The sequence below is a fragment of the Nelumbo lutea genome, chromosome 4 (assembly GCF_056320005.1).
Source record: "Nelumbo lutea isolate HS-2025 chromosome 4, American lotus-T2T, whole genome shotgun sequence".
Taxonomy (NCBI): Eukaryota; Viridiplantae; Streptophyta; class Magnoliopsida; order Proteales; family Nelumbonaceae; genus Nelumbo; species Nelumbo lutea.
In genome coordinates, this window is record NC_142687.1 from 9,745,172 (window position 1) to 9,766,011 (window position 20,840).

Genomic DNA, 20,840 nt, shown 5'->3' on the forward strand with positions numbered 1-20,840 from the left:
GGAGTTTACCACTAGGTAGCTCTCCACCAAGCAGTTCGCCACCAGGCAGTTCGCCACCAGATAGTTCGCCACCATGTGACGGTCTGACACAGGCTTAGCCTTGCCTACGCTTGGCAGGCTTATGTTAAGGATATTCCCGTCATTTTCGCCTGTAAGATTTTTGGGAGAACTGATGTCATCTTCAGGCAAACCACCAGAAGCTTAACATACTCTTTGAGGAGGGGTGGTTGACCTCCTTGGGTGCCTAACCTTGGCACTCCCAGACCTTCATCCCCTTGCGAGGCGGCCCTAGTTAACGACTAGCATGGCTACCAGGGTTCCTCATGGGTGCACACTTGCTCATGGGGACAGTGTTGGATCGGCACTGCGCTACCGATACTCAAGGGAGGCTTGGCATGCAGGCTTGGCTCAAGCACGTCCCTTCACCACGCCAGCCCCTTGCCCAAGCTGAGTGAGCTACCCCGTTGCCTCTAGCGCATGAGTGTGTTTCGGCCCAAGCGGTTGCCTATCATCATGGCACACAGGTGCCTGTCATCATTGGCATACAGGAGACCCATCACATCGGTGCCAAGTCACCTCATCGGCGCATGGTCACCTTGCATTATGGTTGTCCCCCTTTAGCACGTAAGCGGCGCCTCCCATGGACCGGTCTGAGCCAGGAGAGTGCCCCGATCATTGGACTTGAGGTCATGATCCAGTGCTACTGACTTTGGTGGAGCCATCCCATCGGGCAACTCCTAGCCTCTATGCGTTATAAAGGCTTGTTCTATCCTGCCTTGACCATGACGCCGCACGGGTTCTTCCGCCGTAGAACTACCCCCCTTGACAACCAGGCAGTTCTCCACCAGGCAATTCGCCACCAAGTAGCTCATCACTAAGGCACATCACCACCGGGTCAAGTAACGAGGTACTTAGCCAAAAAAATTTTACATCACAAAACATTGGTACATGGCCTGAAACGGTTACATCAATTGGCACTGTCTGTGGGAAAACGCTACAAAAAGCTAAGTTCTCATCCTACAAAAACTAAGTTCTCATCCTACCAAAGCTAAGTCTTCACTTTTTAGAAATTGAAGCCATCGCTTTATAGTTTACGTTTTTTATGAAATCAAAGACTATGCGGGGAGCTAACGGACTAAGTAGCTCTACCAACCTTACTTTCAATTCAAATAATGCCTCATCAGTCCTCTCTGCATGGTCCCCCTACAAAGATGAGCTCTTTGTGGCTCGCGGGAGTTGGCAGCCAACCGACTACATAGGCGTCCTTACCGGTCGAGCCTTCCAAGGCTCCTGTGTGAGTTGGCGACCTAAAGTTGGTAGTGCTGCCCCCGAAGGTTGAGCTCCTAGTAGCTTCTTGTAGGAGTGGGTGACCGGCATTATGAAGCTGATGCAGCACAATCATAGCTCGACACCTCACAAGCAAAGGCTATGGGCCACATTACTACTTAAGACCCAATCGCCTCTCCGGCATGGGCAAAGTTAAAAAAGAGTAGACTACGAGTCACTCCCAAAGCCTACGGGCCACATTACTACTTAAGACCCAGTCGCCTCTCCGGCACGGGCAAAAGTTAAAGAGTAGACTACGAGTCACTCCCAAAGCCTACGGGCCACACTAGGAATTGGATAAGCACTTACTAGCTCGTCGACTTACGGGCCAAAAGAAATCTACTCCCTACGCTGAGTTACTCTCAGCTCGGGAGTGGGGGCCTATTGATGAGGGCAGATTTGGCCCTCCAGTGGAATTGTGATGTGGCACCTCGTGCCAACTAAGTATGGCCTCCAGGCAGCTTGCCACAGGTAGCTCGCCACAGGCAGCTCCCCATAGGCAGCTTGCCACAGGTAGCCTACCATAGGTAGCTTGCCATAGGCAGCTCACCACAGGCAGCTCGCCACAGGCAGCTTGCCATAGGCAGTAGCTCGCCATAGGCAGCTCGCCACAGGCAGCTCGCCACAGGCACTGCCAGAGCTTGCCACTGGTAGCTCGCCATAGGCAGGTCGCCATGGGTAGCTCGCCATAAGCAGCTCACCATAAGCAGCTCGCCACAGGCAGCTCGCCATAGGCAGCTCGCCACAGGCAGCTCGCCATAGGCAGCTCGTCACTTGTAGAGAAGCTCGGTACAGGAGTAGTTTGGCGTATCGCAGGAAGATCTCCTGCCTGACAACCTAGCCCAGACACTGACCCGCCGACTGACACGGGCACCGACCTAACAACCTAGCTACTGCCGACTGACGCAGGCGCCGCCCTGACAACCTGGCCCAGACACCGACTTGGCCGCCTGACACAAGCGCCAGCCTGACGACCTCGAGGAGTTCACCACCGTACCCCGGTTCTGATGGGATGTGACGAGTCTTACCGTTTGGAGGCTTTTCACCCACCTAACCCACGAGGACTCCAGTATATAAAGACCTCACCCCCAAAGGGGAAGGGGATGAAAAAAAGGTGGAGGTAATCCCTGCTCTCTAGCTCTCTCGTCTCTCCAACATTATCCTCAAAGCTCTTTACAATCAGAGTGCTAACTTAAGCGTCGGAGAGCCCCCGCCGGGAAAATACCCCGGGGTCCTCTGATTCAGTTCTCGCAGGTCCCTCAGCTCCCGCCGCAGACAAAGAGGGGGGAAAATGGTCCCTCAGCTCCCGACGCATACAAAGAGGAGGAAGAGATGGAGTTCTCGCAGGTCCCTCAGCTCCCACCACCTACAAAGAGGAGGAAAAGATGAAGTTCTCGCACGTCCCTCAGCTCCCACTGCTTACAAAGGAAAGAAGACCACCTCATGCTGAGGGCAGTTGGGTTGCGCTGCACCAGGGAGCTCCACCATTCTCTAAGTCACAGGACGCCTAGCATAGAGTTCGCCACCAGGTAGCTCTCCACCAGGCAGTTCGCCACCAGGCAGTTCGCCACTAGGGAGCTCGCCACCAGGCAGTTCGCCACCAGGCAGTTCGCCACTAGGGAGCTCGCCACTAGGGAGTTCGCCACCAGGCAGTTCGCCCCCAGGCAGTTCTCCACCAGGTAGTTCGCCACTAAGCAGTTCGCCACCAAGTAGCTCATCACTAAGGCACGTCACCATCAGGTCAAGTAACGAGATACTTAGCCAAAAATTTTTTACATCACAAAACATTGGTACGTGGCCAGAAACGGTTACATCAGTTCCATTTAAATATAATTAGTAACACATGACAGTATCTCCAAGACAATTAACTATTTACAATTTATGTGTAGTTTTTGAACAATTATAATTTGACAGTTTTTTAATTGTTATAAGTGGGTAATTTTTGGAGTGAGAGTAAATAATATATATGACATCTTTTATGCCCATTGTATGCTGCTTAGATAGGGGATAAAAAATGTCCAATAAAATTTCTAGAAAAAAGAGATATTCATTCTTTTATGGTTATAGATATAGATATAGATGTGATTCTGAGCCCAACCAACCGCCCCACAAGCGGTACACTCATGATCAATCAAGGCCATATGTACAAGCATCTCAATGCCATAATACTAATGATTGGGTTTGTCATGGGTTAACCTGACAAATACCCAATTAGGGTTGGCTACATGAATCCCATATAAATTCGGTAAGATAAGGTTCTGGGTCATATTTGGGAATTGATTACAGCTTAAATGATCACAAGACAAAGAAATTCGCCCATTGCCATCCCTTGACAAAATTTTCAAAAGCATACAGTTTCAATTTTGGCGAGGCTTGCATTGAAATATCAATTCAATGATTTTCATTGACTAAGTCTGTATTCATGGCTGCCATGAATGAAAGTTTCATGAACGAGTCAAGTACCTTTCATGTGTTTGTTGGTTTGTTTAAGCGAAAGTTTTAATTACCATACAAATCACTAAAACATTCCAGTTGATGGGTGTACATCATGGGAAAGATTATTTGTCCCTTCTGCCTCCTTGTGCCATCCATTCCAATATTAACATTATATAATCATTCCCATCACAATTTGTTAATCTTCTTCGTTTTTTTTTCTCCTTTCTAGTGACCCCTTTACCCATGGTCGGGCAAGAAGTCAATTAGGATTGCAAATGGTATTCAATTGTTTGAATTTTAATTCAAATTGAATTCTATTAAGGGTGATTTTAACTTGAATTTGATCCATGATTGAATCAAATATGGATCTATCCCTATTTAATATGATATAATCCAATTCGATTTGATTTAAATATATACGTCCATATATACTTAAAAATTTATATTACATTTATGATTAAATTAGTTTCAATGCTGCATTTTCACTAAATTGTCATAGCTTCAAGTTTTTTTTTTCTTTTTTTTTTCGTCATAGGTTCAAGTTTTATACAAATAATTAATTCATTTTGTTCATGAAATATAATATTAAACTCGCTTTTAGATCATCTTATTAATTCATTTTTGTCTAATTTATTGTAATATTTAATATTGTCAAATTATAATTCAAATGTGATTCGAATCAGCTAAATATCTGATGGATTCAAATTGGAATTGAAGCAAATCAAAATCGGATTGTGACTATATCTGATTTCATCCGATCCATTTGTAACCCTAGAGCCAACTGTAATGGGGTGGGATGGGACAGACTGACAAGACCGGTTCATGAGACAGGCTGATCAGTGGCTCACCTCATAGCCTCATAGCAGGCTCGATAGGAATTAGGCCGGAGGGTATCACTTTCAATTGAGTTGGCAGCTGTCATGTAGGGGACCCTTGGGGAGGGCTTTCCCGTGACAGCTTTTGGCTTTGTTGGCTAGGCTTCACCCGAACAGCATATAAACAATGTTTGGCGAAAATTCTGGGAAGCCCAAAATGGGCCTAAAGAGACTCTGGGAAGCCCAAATTTTGGCTTTGCTTAATAGTGTCTATCACTTCTTTTATGCTTTATACATAGTAACTCAACTAATCAAATGGGCCATAGTGCTTTGGGTCATTCATCAAGGGAATATGTGTCTGCTAGTAGTATGTTTGGCTGGGCATTGTTGAACCAAGTGATTATGGAAGCTTATGGATGGAAAAAAGTACAGATTAAGCATCTTTCACATATTGTGAGTTTGTGAATTCTGTCTGCAAAAAGGCCTCATCTCTACTCAAATAGTAACTTAGGCGGAGAAATGGCCAACAAAGAAGTAATGTTTTGACAGTTTCAGGTTTTTTGCTGACGTCCAGAACGCCAAAAAGATGCCTCTCGTCACAGATACAACCAATGAATAGAAAATGTGAAAGGCAGCATGATTATCAAAGCAAATATTCAATCAATCAGGGAGGGAAAAGATCAAAAGATTAGAGTTTGAAAAGCGAAGAAGGCAGCAAAATTGTCAAGGAAAGTGGAGAGGAAAAAAAACACACACACATACAAAGTGATTGAGAAACTGTAGAATTGAATGTGCTTCAATCAATTCAAAATAAACAAAAGAAAGAAATCACATTGCAGACGTCCTCCATTACATAACACGTACTAGCTATTACACTCTCCTTTAATGCCGAAAGAGAAAAGCAAATTAGGCCATTAACCCTGGAACAAAGAAAAACAGCCCAAGCAACGAGACGATGCTTTGGCTAAAAAAAATAATATTTAGTTTGGTCCAGAGACTCTTCTCTTGTTTTGTATCCCAATAGAAAGTAAAAGAGCAAAAACCACAAAGAGAAAGCGGAAAATAAAAATGGGAAAAGCAAGGAGATAAATAAACAATCATCAAATAAAGAGATGAAAGAGAGTGATAGACACCATTAAGCAAAGAATCACATTTGGTTTGGTGTTCAAAACTTAAGCCTAATAACTCCATTTTAAAACCACATACGTCAACCGTATCCACAGCTCTTAATGCGCGCCCATGAGTCCATGACCCAAAAAGAAAAATCATGGCCAAAAAAGTTGATGGGTCAATTGGGCTAGTGGTGGTTGATTAAAGATTAATCCATTTTATTTTTCTATTGGGATTGCCACTTATAATGCTCGATTATTTCTCAAAAGCACCGTGCATTGCAGTTGATCAATTCTCAGCCCACAAGAAAATGACACCGTAGTTTCAAATGTTCAAAATATCATTATGTATCAGTTGATACGTATCATACCATGGTGATCCTGATATTCCCTATAATGGGTATTTTAGGTTAGACCATGGTTCAGAAAGTAGTTGGGCCTTAAACTGATCATTCTGAACCAGAATAAAAAAAAAGCACTGATACAAGCTGATACACCCAACATATTGAGCTGTATTGATACTTTGAACCTTGGTTGAAGTGCAATTTTATTTGTATTGCAAATGAAAATAATATAAATTCTGGTTTAATTTTGTTTTGGGTTTTACTTTATTTTGGTTTAGATCTTATTTTACATCACTTATATTGCAACCAAACACAATAAGATAAAATTTGAAATAAAAATAAATCATAATTTACACCGAAATCATTTGCACCACCATGGCAAATAAATTGTCATTGCAACCAAACACAGCCTGACAATCTGGCCAACCTCTCTTTTTTCTGATGGGTCTAATCAGTTTTGTTGTTGGCTCGAGTCTTGATACCCTACCCGACCACCTGTTTAAATTAATTGTGTGCATGGTTGGATGATGGATGGCAAAGAGGTTTCTGACTGGATTGAGCAGAATAAATTTTTAATCTAAGTTGGACGTGTGGTTTTCTGAACAAATAATACATTGAGAATTAGAATAAGTTTCGACTTTCGACTGATGTTTCCCACCAAAAGTAAGGAAAAGAAAAGGCATCCAACCTGGAAACAATTTTGTGATCTCCCTCTTGTCTATAAGAAGTTTTTATTTTTTGGTGTATGATTTCACTGATTCAAGTTGAATAAGCTTCTAATTAAGAATATATATATATATAGAAAGAAGAATAATCCTCATGTATAGATTCATGGAATGCTTTCATGATTAGAGTCAACAAAAGGAAAAGATTTTATGAAGAATCAAGTGCTTCAAAAAGAAAACAATTTCTTATTGCTTTGAAAAAAAGTACTAATATTGAACAGAGTCAAGGAGCAGAGCGTAACAAGATTAAAAGAAGATCAAATCAGATATATGGAAGAATAAATGTTTAAACTTCATTTTTCTTTCTTATCATTAGATGGAGACACGCATCATACATGTGCACCCTCGTGAACGTGGGAACAAAGAAAAATGATGAACAGAAAATATTAAAACTAGGAGAAAGTATGGCACATTAATGAAAATAAGAAATTAATATTCAAAAATATTATTAATAATTTGATATATAATAGGGGCCATTATTTGGTATAATATTAAAATCTCGGACTGACAAGGGCGAGAACTCAGGTTTGAGTTTGAGAGCAACCACTTTGTGTGAAAAAAATGTCAAAAGTTAAAGACCATATCCAATCTATCCATGCCAAAACCCTATATAATTGGGGCCCACTGGGGTTGGATTTGGGTGGGTTTGGGCTTAGCCTTTTGTCAAAACTTAAATGGGTCCAACCTGAAGGCCCAAACCTGAAGCAGTATAAAATGGTAATTTGGGCTAACCTGAGTTGCACTCCTAGGACTGACATTGGGTAATGGCCTTTTATTTTATTTACAGTTCTATACAAAATTACAAATGAAAGACCTAAGCTTCTTTTTTTGGTTAAAATATAAAAACCTCTCCTGAAGTTTCTGATAATCATAAAAACCTCCCTTATAGTTTTATTTTAACAAATACGTCCCCTGAACTTTTCAGAAACTTGACAAAAGCCTCCCTTCCACCACCATCCTAGATGGAAAACGTTAGACTGATACACCCGTATTTTTCAAATATCCATTCTACTCTTTTATTAATTATTTTTCATATAAAATTATTGAAAGAATCCCATTTTAACTCAACAAAAATACATATTTCAGTAATTTTGTATGTAAAATTACTGAAATAATCTTTAAAGGAGTATTTTGTCGAGTTAAAATGGGATTATTTCAATAATCTTGTATGTAAAATAATTTATAAAAATGGTAGGTATTTGTTAAAATGAAACTATAGGAGAGGCTTTTATATTTTACTCTTTTTTTTCTATCTAAATTACTTTTACTAGTTGAGGTGGTTATCTAGTTGATATTCTAATTACTAGATTTTGAAGGGTAGAATTATGAATTTCCATATGTACTGTAGGCTGTAGCAATGCTACAAGTAAACAATGAATATATAACCTTTTGATTCATTGCCCTACAGGCAAAATGAGAGCCATGAGAGAGACAGGACCCATGTTATATCTTTAATGGCTTCCATGTATCGTCACCAAACAATTATAATTAAATTGAAATGAGAGGAGAGCAGGAATGAAGGCGGCATATTATCTAACCACAAAAGTACAAAAACAAGGCTGGGTGAATCCATAATGGAATTTGTCGTTGGTAAGTGAACGTAAAGAGAGTCGGGACTCGGGGCCCAGCTCCTCCTCAGGACCACTCCCTTCCTTCAGTGGCTCTGGATCAAATCTGGTCATGTCCAACAAGCTCACAATGAGCCGGTGGATGGATGGTGGACCTCGATCAGTACTCTACTTGTTTTCGGACATGGTTGTCCTGATCGGACTTCACTTTATATAGGGCTTTTTGCCCTCTCTCTTTGGTACTGGCTTTAAGTCTGCTGAAAGCCTATCCTCAACCTCACGTGCTCACTCTTTCTTACTTGTCCGTATCTAATATTAAAATTTAGAACCATGAGATGAGATAATATTCTGTTTAATGAAGAAAAAGAATAATGAAATCAAGAACAAAAGAGCTAAATTGTTAATTAATTCTTATATATATTTTGGAATTTAAGCTTTCTTTCTTTCTCTTTTAATCTTTTTTCTTTGGCTGGCTTGGACCAGAATTACAACCTCACTCACTCGGTTATAGAGCCTAATGCCTATAAAGTGGACTAACTGGGCGTGGATCACTCTGGCTTCATTGTCATTGTCATTGTAGCCTCAGGCTATTTGTATCTATGAGGTTTAAACAAAGTAAATCCACTAAGGGGGTGTTTGTCATGTGAATGGTTTTGTTTTCTAAGAAAAAAAAAACATTTGCCACATCAGCAGAAATGTATTATTTTTTTGATATGACAGTTATTTTATTTTATAAAACAAAACCATTCACATGACTAATACCCCATCAATTTACATCAGATTTGGGGGGAGGGGGGGGGGGGCTGTCTTCTACATGAATGAATGCTTTTAGAAAACTCATGTTCTTAAACATGTATTTTTTTTGAAATAAAGTGAAAATATTTTCAGTTTAATTGGAAAAAAATATGTTTTCAAAATCAACAAAAAATATTTCTACAAAAAGAAAAAATCTGTTTTTTTTTTTTTGTTTGGAATAATTTATCCTCAACAGTCCTTAAGACTTAGTTTGGAAGGACTACAAATACAAATATGTAGAGTGCAAAACTTTGTATTTTGTGTATATTTGCATTTGTACTCCTTCCAAATTAAGCCTAAAGCTATGTTTGGTTGCAACGCAAGCAAATTTGTACTGATGCAAAACTATAACAGTGCAAATGATTTGAGTATAATTCTGACCTATTCTTATTTCAAATTTTAGCTTATTTTGTTTGATTGCAAAACAAATGGAGTAAATAAAGACATGAATAGAATAAAGTAAAACCCAAAGCAAAGTTAAACCAGAATTTGCATTTTTTTCATTTGCACTCCCATGCATTTATACTCGTGCAAATATAATTGCACTGCAACCAAATGCAGCCCAAGTCTCAGTTTGGAAAGGGAGTAAATACAAAAATGTACAATGCAAGGTTGTACTGTACATATTTGTATTTATACTTTTTCATAACTGAAACTTTGGAAATAGTACAAATACATAAACAATAACACAAAATACAAGATTTTGCATTCTATATATTTGCATTTGTATTCCTTTCAAGACTCAGTTTGGAGAAAATGTATAGAAAATAATATAAAATATAAGATTTTGCACTCTACATATTTGTATTTGTGCTCTTTCCAAATCGAGCCTAAAGTATGTTCTTCTTTCAACATGTCACCATCTAATCGCACGCTCTATGTGTAGCAACATTTTGTCTGCTGTTTGGTTTCATTCCATGTAAATGTTTAAATTGTTCATCAATCACCATTATTTCTTCCCATTTTCCACGGGTCTAGAATCGGGCTTCTTATTTTCCATAGAGTTAATCCTTCTATGTCCTTATAATAAATTGATCACTCGCTTGAAATCTCCTAGCCAATTTTGACTAATCGCTCTTTTTGCTTTTGAGTAGTGCTTTCTCTTGATGTTGTTTCCTTTGCCATATCAATTGTTGTGACTTGTGATTCGTAGGGCTCTTGAAGTTGTCTCCACTATGTGATTAGTTGAATCTGTTAATTGCTACTATGCCTATTGCCGAATGACATACTTCCCTAATGAATGTCGAAATTTATCTTTATTTGTGCTTCTTTTGGTGGTGTCCAATCTACATTTTTGTGATTTTCCTTTTTTGTTCCTTCATTAGTCCTATAGTGTCGTCATACGCTTTTACCATCTATTAAGTCATAAGCCCGGATCTCCCGCAAGCAAAAATCCTATATGATATAATATTCAATTAAAAATATCATCTATACATATATGTTAAATTTATGAAAAAATATTTTCAATATGCAATTGGATTCTCAAACTTTCAGAATGTGTATATAGTTTTAGCTTGCAGGAAATTCCATCACTTAAACTGTATCTATTGATTTTACTAGGTTTGGGCAGTTGGCTTTGTATGTTAAAAGAACTAAGGACTGGTTCATTGGTGTGTTAGCTGGTTTGTTCCAGTATTGACGTGGAATCTAATCCCGCAACCAATATTTTGAGGAAAAATGAATCAGGGGGAAGTCATTAATGGTGCATAGCACCTAATACAAAAAAAAAAAAAAGATTATTAATAGTGTTAGCTGGTTTATTCCAACATTGCTGTAGAATCAAATCCTGCAATCAATACTTTAGGGAAAAATGAATTAGGAGGAAGTTATTAATGGTATATAGCACCGAATACCAAAAACAAAAAAAAAAGACTATGTTGTTTTTCAGTATCCATATAGCCAGAACTAGGGTAACTATTTTTGCCGATCTATTTGTTGTGTTGTTTCCTTGTTCCATTCAATGACCCTACAATTGACTACTGCTTATTAATTATCAAAATTTGTTTTGAAAGTGTTTTCATTTCGAGAATACTGATGTGGTCTACCATTAGGTCTTAGAGATCCTTTGTTCAGCATTGCTTTAAAAAGTTCATACAAATGGCTCAAAGGTCCAACTGACTGAGTTGATAAGGTCTCTGGTTGGTTGTAATGGAGACTTGGGATGGAAGCCACCTTCAAAGGGGTTGTCTAGCCCCATAGAATAAAAAAAATAATAAAAAATATAAGAGAATTGAATTAATACTGATTCAATCAGATTGTCTATTGAACCTTGTGGCTAAATACAAATATAAGGTTTTACATTCTACATTTTTATATTTATACTCCTTCCGAACTGAGTCTAAAAAAAATTACTAAACAACCAAAGAACATGTTTTATGTGTTTTTGATTAAAAAAAATAATGTTTTTTTAAATAAATTATTGGTCTAACTTTTAAAAAATCACAACAAAAAACAATAAATAAATCATATTTATAAAATACACCTCTTAAGTCATAAGACTTCACTTGATAAAATCATTAATTAATTGGAGTCTACCAACTCTCCCAATCCTGTGACCAGGCGGCTTCCCTCTTAATGAAATTACTTCCAGCTTGGAGTTTGAGTAGACAATCAATACACTAGTTAACACGCATATCCTTCGTGTACCTGGATACGCTTAGATATATTAATATAAAGATTTCTATAAATAATTAAAATTTTAAATGATGACTGAGGAGACACTTTAAAATACTTAAAAAGCGAAAAAAAATAGCACATTGGCCATATCAAAACACAATTACACACCAAAATACCAGGTGTATCCATATTTTACCTAGATTCACTCATTTCATGTAGACAGTCAACTCACTTATGGATGGAATGAGCACTTATGAGCTAAATTGGATCTGCTCCTCCCACCGATCTCACACCTACATCCCATCGTATGTTGAATATATTTTTAATAAAATTAACATACAAGTATAGAAAATATTCCTAATCGATGTATAACTAATACATACTGTGAATCCTGTAATGAACATATCCAAACTCTTATTAAGGATTTATCTCTTTTTAACAAAAAAAAAAAAAAAGAAATAAGTGCTTAAAATAAGGAATGACAAATACAACCTTAACCTTGCTGCCGAATTAAACACAAATATAAATAGCCATTAAGCCCATTAAAATAGACACAAGGGCACTCATCTCAACGACACAGTCTCGATCGGTAGATTCATGTTCCACCATATAATGGGAGCCCTGTGTTTCTGGTTGCCATTCATCATTCGTCCCCGCTCTCTCCATTCCATCCTTTTTTCACTACAAATTTACATGGATGGATTTTAGATAGAAACTTCTCCAATTATTATTATTTTTTCTAATGAAAAGGACACCCACACACTGGCTACTCCAGTCTCTTTCAGTGGAGGAGTCACTTCTCATTCACCAATCACCAAATGTTCTCCATGCTTATGGGGTAAGGTACACCTACCAGCTACCTATGGAATTACAACGATAGTCCCTTAGTTAACACTGTTCCACTGCTCTGGCATCAACCCTTAATGGACTCAACCCAACCCAGATGATCTACATCTACTGGGCTAAAAGATCTGATCTGACATATGCTTGACACTTGAGACTCCTAACTCCTAAAAATAAATAGCTCACAAACGAGAATTCTAGCTAGCATATATAGCCCACTTTTGATGATGCATATTTCATAAGGACGAGAGTATAGCCCTATTATTGGACTTTATTTATGGCAAGTAAGGGTAGTTTTTGTCTTTTTGGCATGGAGTGTCCAAATCACCACCGGAAGGAGAACGGTAAACTTTGGCTTTAAGAGGTGTCTTACATGTGACCAAATACTCTTGTCCAGTTGTTTCTGTGGTATTTATACTGTACCGAATCACTGATGACTCTGTAAAACCAATCTGTAAGGAGGCTTATTAGCTAGCTTTGTCTTGTTTTTTATGATGTTGTCTCCAGAGACTTACTACTGCTGAGCATGGTCTAACAGTAATAACAATAACGGAAATAGTAATTAGAATTAGGAAGGGAGGAGAAGGTGACAAACTGTTTAGTGTTAATCAGGGATTCAGGGCAAGGACTTCCGTCCACGTCCAAGGCGGAGGAGGTGGTGGTGGCGGTGGTGGGGGGCTTCTCTCTCTCTCTACTTTTTCCCTATGGACCTTTGTCTCTTTCTCTTGCCCTGGACAAAAATTTTCACATTGAAAAGCTGTCAGACACCAATGGACGCTTTGGCCCCTCTAAAATAAATTAAAAATCTTCCTTCCCCACCCTCTCGATCGGCCCCCTCATCATCTCCATTATCAATCCACCATCTCTCTTTCTCTCTCTTGAGAGAGTCTCCATGTGCAAGTGCAACCTCCTTCCCTCGTGCCTAGATTCCAAAACACAAATACAGTCACACACCCGCTCTCACTGCCTCTCTCTCTGTCTAAAACCAATTTTATATTAAGATAAGATAATATAAGTGTACAGTGTGGTCACAAGGCATTTGATATCTCATACATATTGACTTGGCTCCACACTGCGACACGTGATATCTCGCTGTTTCTATAAAAATGCCTCAATTTTTATTGAGCGTGTGTCAGAGATTGCCTGATTTTGTAGGCGAGACTCCACCATGTAAAATAATCCCACCAATCTTACATCCTACATAGGATTTGATCCAATGGCTTAGGGTTAGGGCCTCGCTTCAACATTTGATCTAAGTAATTCTAGTCAAGTATTTAAAAGATTTTTCGAGTTTAATACACATAACGGGCATTGACAACGTTAGAAGTTGGACTTGGTTTTTTTCGTTGGATCCGACTGACCATATAAAGAAAAAAAAAGAATAAAAATTTAAAAATCAGAAGCCAACTTGATGCAATTGATCTAGGCCATTCATTCGTTCAAAAGAAAAATCTTACTTCACAGTCCATCACAACTTGATGCAAGTCAAGTGTTTGCACTCGAATTGCAAGTTAATTTAGTAGGTCGGGAGGTACCGAATCAGAGACCACCATGCAAAGATCCATTCATTTATATGAAGCAGCGCTGAATCTGCTCGACATGAAACAGTGAAGAAAAGTTGAACTGTTAATAGACCATATCTATACAGCTATGCCATACTTTTTAAGGAGATAAAGGCATTACAACAAATACACAAAAGTCACTTACCCATCTCTCACTTTCGTTAATTAAAAAAAAATAAAATAAAATAAAGAGAGAAAGAAAAAAAAAGGGTTTCTCTCTCTCTCTTCACCCTCTAGCTCACTTCTTCTCTCTTGCCATAAACAAATGAAAAAACAGCATCCAAATTCCATGTCTCTCTGCACAAACATCATGGCTTAGCTGTTCTTGGATCCGGAGATTCTGGGTCTCTGAACTCATATTTAAATTTAGCCCACAAGACATGGTTTGGTTTCTCTCCGTATTTCTTCTCTTCCTGTCTCCACTTGCGCATCCTCTTCTCCCTCCCTCGCCCAGGAGTTGAGAGAGATTTTAGTGTAGTACTGATGCCTGTAAATTCATGGAACCTCTTTTCCTTCCTCCTCTTCTCCTTCTCTTTCTCCATTTCTACGTCTTTCATGGCTTTCGCCGTCAACGAACAAGGTGAAGCACTGCTTTCGTGGAAGAGAAGCTTGAACGGGTCGCTGGAGGTCTTGACTGATTGGGACCCAAGTGACGAAAGCCCCTGTAATTGGTCCGGGGTATCCTGCAACAATAACAACCAGGTCGTGGAATTGGAGCTGAGGTATGTAGATTTGCTCGGCCATGTTCCTTCCAACTTATCCTCATTGAACTCATTGCAGAAGCTCGTTCTGTCGGGGACGAACCTTACTGGTTCCATCCCTAAAGAGCTAGGCAGCCTTAGTGAATTGAGTTACTTGGACTTGAGTGACAACGCCTTAACAGGCGAAATGCCCAGTGAGGTTTGCAGCCTGACTAAGCTTGAAACGCTCTATCTCAATTCCAATCGGCTCGAGGGTTCAATCCTGATCGAAATCGGGAACCTTTCGAGCTTGACATGGTTGATTCTGTATGACAATCAGCTCAGCGGTAAAATCCCCAGTACCATAGGGAGCTTGAAGAAACTAGAAGTACTCAGGGCGGGTGGAAACAAGAATCTCCAAGGTCCACTTCCTCAAGAGATTGGGAACTGTAGCAATTTGGTAATGTTAGGCCTTGCTGAGACAAGCATGTCAGGATTTCTTCCTCCTACGCTCGGGCTCCTCAAGAGACTGCAGACGTTGGCCATCTACACCGCTCTCCTCTCAGGCCAGATCCCACCTGAGCTTGGCGACTGTACCGAGCTGCAAAACATCTACTTGTACGAGAACGATCTAAGTGGCTCTGTTCCAGCCCAGTTGGGAAATCTGCGCAATCTCAGCAATCTACTGCTGTGGCAGAACAATTTAATCGGCGTAATTCCTCTGGAGCTCGGGAACTGCAAGCAATTATTGGTTGTCGACATTTCGCTGAATTCGATCACAGGGAGCATTCCTCAAACATTTGGAAACTTGAGTTCATTGCAGGAGTTGCAATTGAGTTTCAACCAAATATCTGGCCAGATCCCAACGGAGATGGGGAATTGCCAGAGTCTCACTCACATCGGACTCGATAACAATCAAATCACTGGCACCATTCCATCCGAATTCGGACGGCTTGTGAATCTCACATTGTTGTTCTTGTGGGCTAACAAGCTCGAGGGGAGTATACCGACTTCAATTTCGCTCTGCAAGAATCTCGAAGCCGTTGATTTATCTCAAAACAGTCTAACGGGTCCGATTCCAAGAGGAATCTTTGAGTTGCAGAATCTAAACAAGCTGCTGCTACTGTCGAACAATCTCTCGGGCCAAATTCCACCCGAGATTGGGAAATGCACGTCGTTAATCCGATTCAGAGCCAATGGCAACAAGATTACCGGTCCTGTTCCGCCAGAAATCGGGAAGCTGCGCAATTTGAGTTTCTTAGACCTCGGTTCGAATCGTTTGGCGGGGGTCATACCGTCGGAGATATCTGGTTGCCAGAACCTGACATTCCTCGACTTACATTCCAACTCTTTCACAGGCAACCTGCCTACAGATTTCAACCGGCTCGTTTCACTTCAATATGTTGACGTCTCCGACAACTTGATAGAAGGAGAGTTGAATCCAAATCTTGGATCGCTGACGTCGCTCAGCAAACTCATTCTTGGAAAGAACCGGTTTTCAGGTTCAATCCCGTCACAGCTCGGCTCGTGTACGAAACTACAGCTCCTTGACTTGGGCAGGAACAAACTCATAGGAGAGATTCCACCGAGCCTGGGCAAAATTCCGGCGCTACAGATAGCTTTAAATCTTAGCTGGAATGAGCTTTCTGGCAAGATCCCAGAGGAGCTCTCCGGATTAGATAAGCTCGGAATCCTCGACCTCTCCCACAACCAGCTCACCGGCGATCTTCAGTTCCTTGCGGCTCTCCAGAACCTCGTGGCGCTTAACATCTCTTACAACAATTTCTCGGGGCGTATACCGTACACACCATTCTTCACCAAGCTACCGCTAAGCAACCTCGAGGGGAACCCGTCTCTCTGCCTCTCCGGCAACCACTGTGCCGCCGATACTCGGGGCGAAGCGGCCCGACACGCCGCTGCTGCAGCTAGAGTTGCAATGGTGGTGCTTCTATGCGCCGCATGCGCGTTGCTCCTGGCGGCTCTGTTTATCATCCTGAGAGGCAGAAAGCGCCGGCATAGTTTCAGTGGAGCCCACGAGTGTGATATTGATGGTGACGAGGACTTAGAGATGGGACCACACTGGGAGGTGACGCTTTACCAGAAGCTCGACCTGTCTATCGCTGACGTGGTAAGGTGCATGACCGCTGCGAACGTCATAGGGAAGGGCCGCTCAGGCGTCGTTTACAGAGCCACCATTCCTTCGGGGTTAACAATAGCAGTCAAGAGATTCCGGTCGTCGGAGAAGTTCTCGGCATCCGCTTTCTCGTCGGAGATCGCCACGCTGGCACGTATACGACACAGGAATATAGTACGGCTGTTGGGTTGGGGCGCTAATCGAAAGACGAAGCTACTTTTCTACGACTATCTACCGAACGGGACGGTGGCAGCGTTGTTGCACGACGGACACTCGGGAGTGGTTGAGTGGGAGACGCGGTTCAATATAGCGTTGGGCGTGGCGGAAGGGTTGGCCTACCTGCACCACGACTGTGTTCCGGCTATCCTGCACCGGGATGTGAAAACCCAGAATATACTATTGGGGGACAGATACGAGGCTTGTTTAGCGGACTTCGGACTTGCTAGGCTCCTTGAAGACGAAAATGGCTCCTTTTCCGCAAACCCGCCGCAGTTCGCCGGTTCCTACGGTTACATGGCGCCGGGTGAGCTTTCTATGTCTTTTTAGCAACTTGAAATGACTCATTTCTCCTTATGATTTTCCCAAATTACTCAAGTATTAATCCGTTACTTTTTATTAAGAAAAATCGTGGTTTTCTAATAATATTTTCATCTGAATTGACATGGGCAGAGTATGCTTGTATGCTGAAGATCACAGAGAAGAGCGACGTCTACAGCTACGGTGTAGTACTGCTAGAAATCATAACCGGAAAGAAACCAGTTGATCCATCGTTTCCCGATGGGCAACACGTGGTCCAATGGGTGCGGGATCATCTGAAGAGCAAGAGGGACCCAGTTGAAATCCTTGATCCAAAGCTGCAAGGGAGGCCAGACTCCCAGATACAAGAAATGCTGCAGGCGTTAGGGATCTCCCTGCTCTGCGCGAGCAACCGTCCAGAAGACCGGCCGACAATGAAGGACGTGGCGGCACTGTTAAGGGAGATCCGCCACGATTCCCCAGCCGGAAGCGAAGCCCAAAAGCCCACATGCTGTAACTCTTGGAACAAGTCGTCGGACACTCCATCCTACTCGTCATCGGTATCTCCGGCGCAGATGTTCATTCTCCAGGAGTCATCTCATTGTTCACTAGCGTACTCAGCTTCGTCTGGTGGGATTCCATCGGGGAACCAATGAACGATATGTCTGTTAGCCAAAACCCAAAAAGGGAGAAAATGTGGGAAAAGCAATATAGACTGTTTTGGCCATTGTAAAGAGTGAAGTGAAAAAGGGTTGGTTGTTTTTTGGTGACCCTGGTAACAAGACAAGACGTACGATCAATTCGAGTGTATAGCAGCAAATTAACATTATTGTTCCAATGAATTTGTAGGGTATCTTGCAAATTATATGACCTTTTCTTTGTATATACATACTTCTTTTCTGTTCGTTTGCCTAATGTCTACGGGTAAGGGTAACCCAGCCTTTAGGGGCATTTTAGTAAAACAACAGGAGAGAGGAGAGGTAGATACCCAGTTTCCTGTTTCCAGTTGCTTAGGCTGCGTTTGGTTGGTTAGCATTCTGCTTAAAAGAATCACCATTTGGAATGAATTTTGATATCACAGAATTCATCAGAACTTCTTTCCCAAAAGCAGGATTAAGATTAATTGCTTTTGCCTTTGTTGTCTTGCTTCAGCGTGAAGTCAGTGTTTTTGGCCGGGGATATCCGTGTGTAAGATAGTTATGTTGGGTTGTGTGAGTTTGGACGTTTGATATAAAAAGGTTTTATCGAGGTTGATTTCGTTTTTTGGAGACGTGAGAGATGGAGGAGGAGGGATCAGGGATGTGTGGTTTGGTTTTGTGGGGAATTGCGGGTAATGATTGGGTGGTGTTTTGTTCAAAAATAAAAAAAAAAAAAAAAGAAAAAAGAAAAAAAAGCTTCTCACTCGTATCCCTATGAAACCGGATTCAGTCAGTGCAAAACCCGTCCGATCTCTATCCCTATTCCCTCACTCACGTTTAATTGTTTGATTAATTATTTGAAGGATGAGTGAGAAGCTTCCTATAAGTGCACCCCCGGGCCATGTGAGGGACAGTTAGATCTATATCCATGACTTAAGATATTAATTAATGAATAACATAATAAGGTGGGTGGTGTCAATTCTGTCCAATAAATAATAAAAATTTTGGTTTAAGGGGGGAGGTTGGCAGTGAAGAGCGAGGATAGATTCCTTTGGCAGCCCTTTGTTTGCGCTCATGTGACTCACATGCCTTCTGAGTTACAGAGAAACAACAATTGCACTTGCAGCTGCAGACCAGACCCATGGCCCATGCAAATAATGCCCCCCCCCCAAAATGACATCTACCGTCTACTTGTCCTAAAAATATTCAGCCCATGCAATGTGGGAAATTAAGTAAAAAAGACATCGTAGATCCCTTCAGCTTCAGGATTCCCTAACAACTATATAACTGTCTATCATTCTTTTACGCTATTTTTGTTTTGACATCGCCCTATTTACAGTTTTACACTAAAGCTGTGTTTGGCTTGACAAAACAAATAAGAGAGAAATAGAGCGTTGTGTGAAGGTTGTCGAGGAATTTTTGTCTCTCTTATTTTCTATTAAATCAAAGGATTCCCAATCACTTGTATCGGGGTTGATCCGCTCCAAAATTTTCATTGTGCCCTCTCGAGTCTCGACTCGACCGGTCGATCCTCATCAGGGGCCAGGGCACAAAAATGGTGGAACAGAGTTGTAGAGTGGGACAATAGGGAAGGACTTTCACCTAGCCCATGCCTTTGGGTCCCATTTTTCCAGATAAAAGTAAATTGTTTGATTTTAACCTAAGTCTCGTAAATGAGAGGAAAAAAAAAAGTCAGAATGGTCCAAGACATAACATGAATACCGGGCCCTTAAACAAAATAGATAAAAATGGAGGCCCCATACTCAGCAAGAGGTTGTTAACCAGTCTCATATATTAGACTAGCTGATGACCCAATATACAGTAGAGGACAATTATATGTACATATTTTAGTTGAGACCCACTACCACTATCCATGTGGTAAGTCCTAAGGTATTTAGCTTGGGCTAGAAACTTTGAAGTATTTGAGATCGGAACTACATTAATACGCATTGTACTTTTAGCAAGAGAACAGTTGGCAACACAAGCAGTACATGGACTTTGATGTTGGCGGCATACAAGTGAAAATTAACTTTGTACGTTGTAAGATTTGGGTTCACGTCTAATCATAGAACCTTAAATGATATATGGTCGATAATGGCATGGATCCCATCTTAGCATTTAGCTCAAAAAATGTCATTTCCTTTTCAAATTAGAAAGTTATTTTATAAAAAAGTATACATATTACACTACTGCAGAATTCTAAATTCCACTATAATTCTATACAAGTCAAATTTCATTTAGTTTTGTAGCCCAAACAAAAGACTATATTTTTTAATAGGTCCCATTCTTTCCAACAACGTGTTGTTTGCTTTCAAAAAAAAAAAAAAAAAAAACTAATTTGGTCTACTAAATCAAATAAAGAACCCAACATGAATGCTTCAGGAATTGGGCATATAGATACATGACGCCACCCTAACAACAATAATATATCGTGTCAATGCAGAATGAAAATGATGCCATTGCCTAACTTGCGATAATACACAAACACCCTAAACATGAAAACACGTCAAAGCGATAGAAAGAGTACAATTTAACGTTCCTCATTATCATATTATTTGATTCCGATCAGATCAGATCAGATTGGGATGAATCGTATATTCAAATTCAATAAAATGGAATTCCAAGGGAATTTTGTCTAAATGAGCTGCACCGCAACCGCTAAATGGACCCCTGCAAAATAAATCCAAGCAATCCTTAGTTAAATGGTCCATTAAGGGGGTGTTCGAATATATG

The 20,840-nt window shown here is 40.7% G+C and overlaps 1 protein-coding gene across 1 annotated transcript; it reads left to right on the top strand.

The window, feature by feature from the left end:
• Positions 1-14,110: 14,110 nt before the first annotated feature.
• LOC148853816 (uncharacterized) lies at positions 14,111-18,369 on the top strand. The gene is made up of 2 exons (XM_088941252.1): positions 14,111-17,476; positions 17,623-18,369. The coding sequence occupies exons 1-2, from the start codon at positions 14,623-14,625 to the stop codon at positions 18,123-18,125; spliced, it is 3,357 nt and encodes a 1,118-aa protein (XP_088797378.1). The 5' UTR covers positions 14,111-14,622; the 3' UTR covers positions 18,126-18,369.
• Positions 18,370-20,840: the final 2,471 nt, after the last annotated feature.

Bases quoted from the DNA above. Each gene is read 5' to 3' on its own strand.
- LOC148853816 (XM_088941252.1), top strand. From the start codon at position 14,623: ATGCCTGTAAATTCATGGAACCTCTTTTCCTTCCTCCTCTTCTCCTTC. The intron at 17,477-17,622 runs GTGAGCTTTCTA...TGACATGGGCAG, and splicing joins CTACGGTTACATGGCGCCGG to AGTATGCTTGTATGCTGAAG.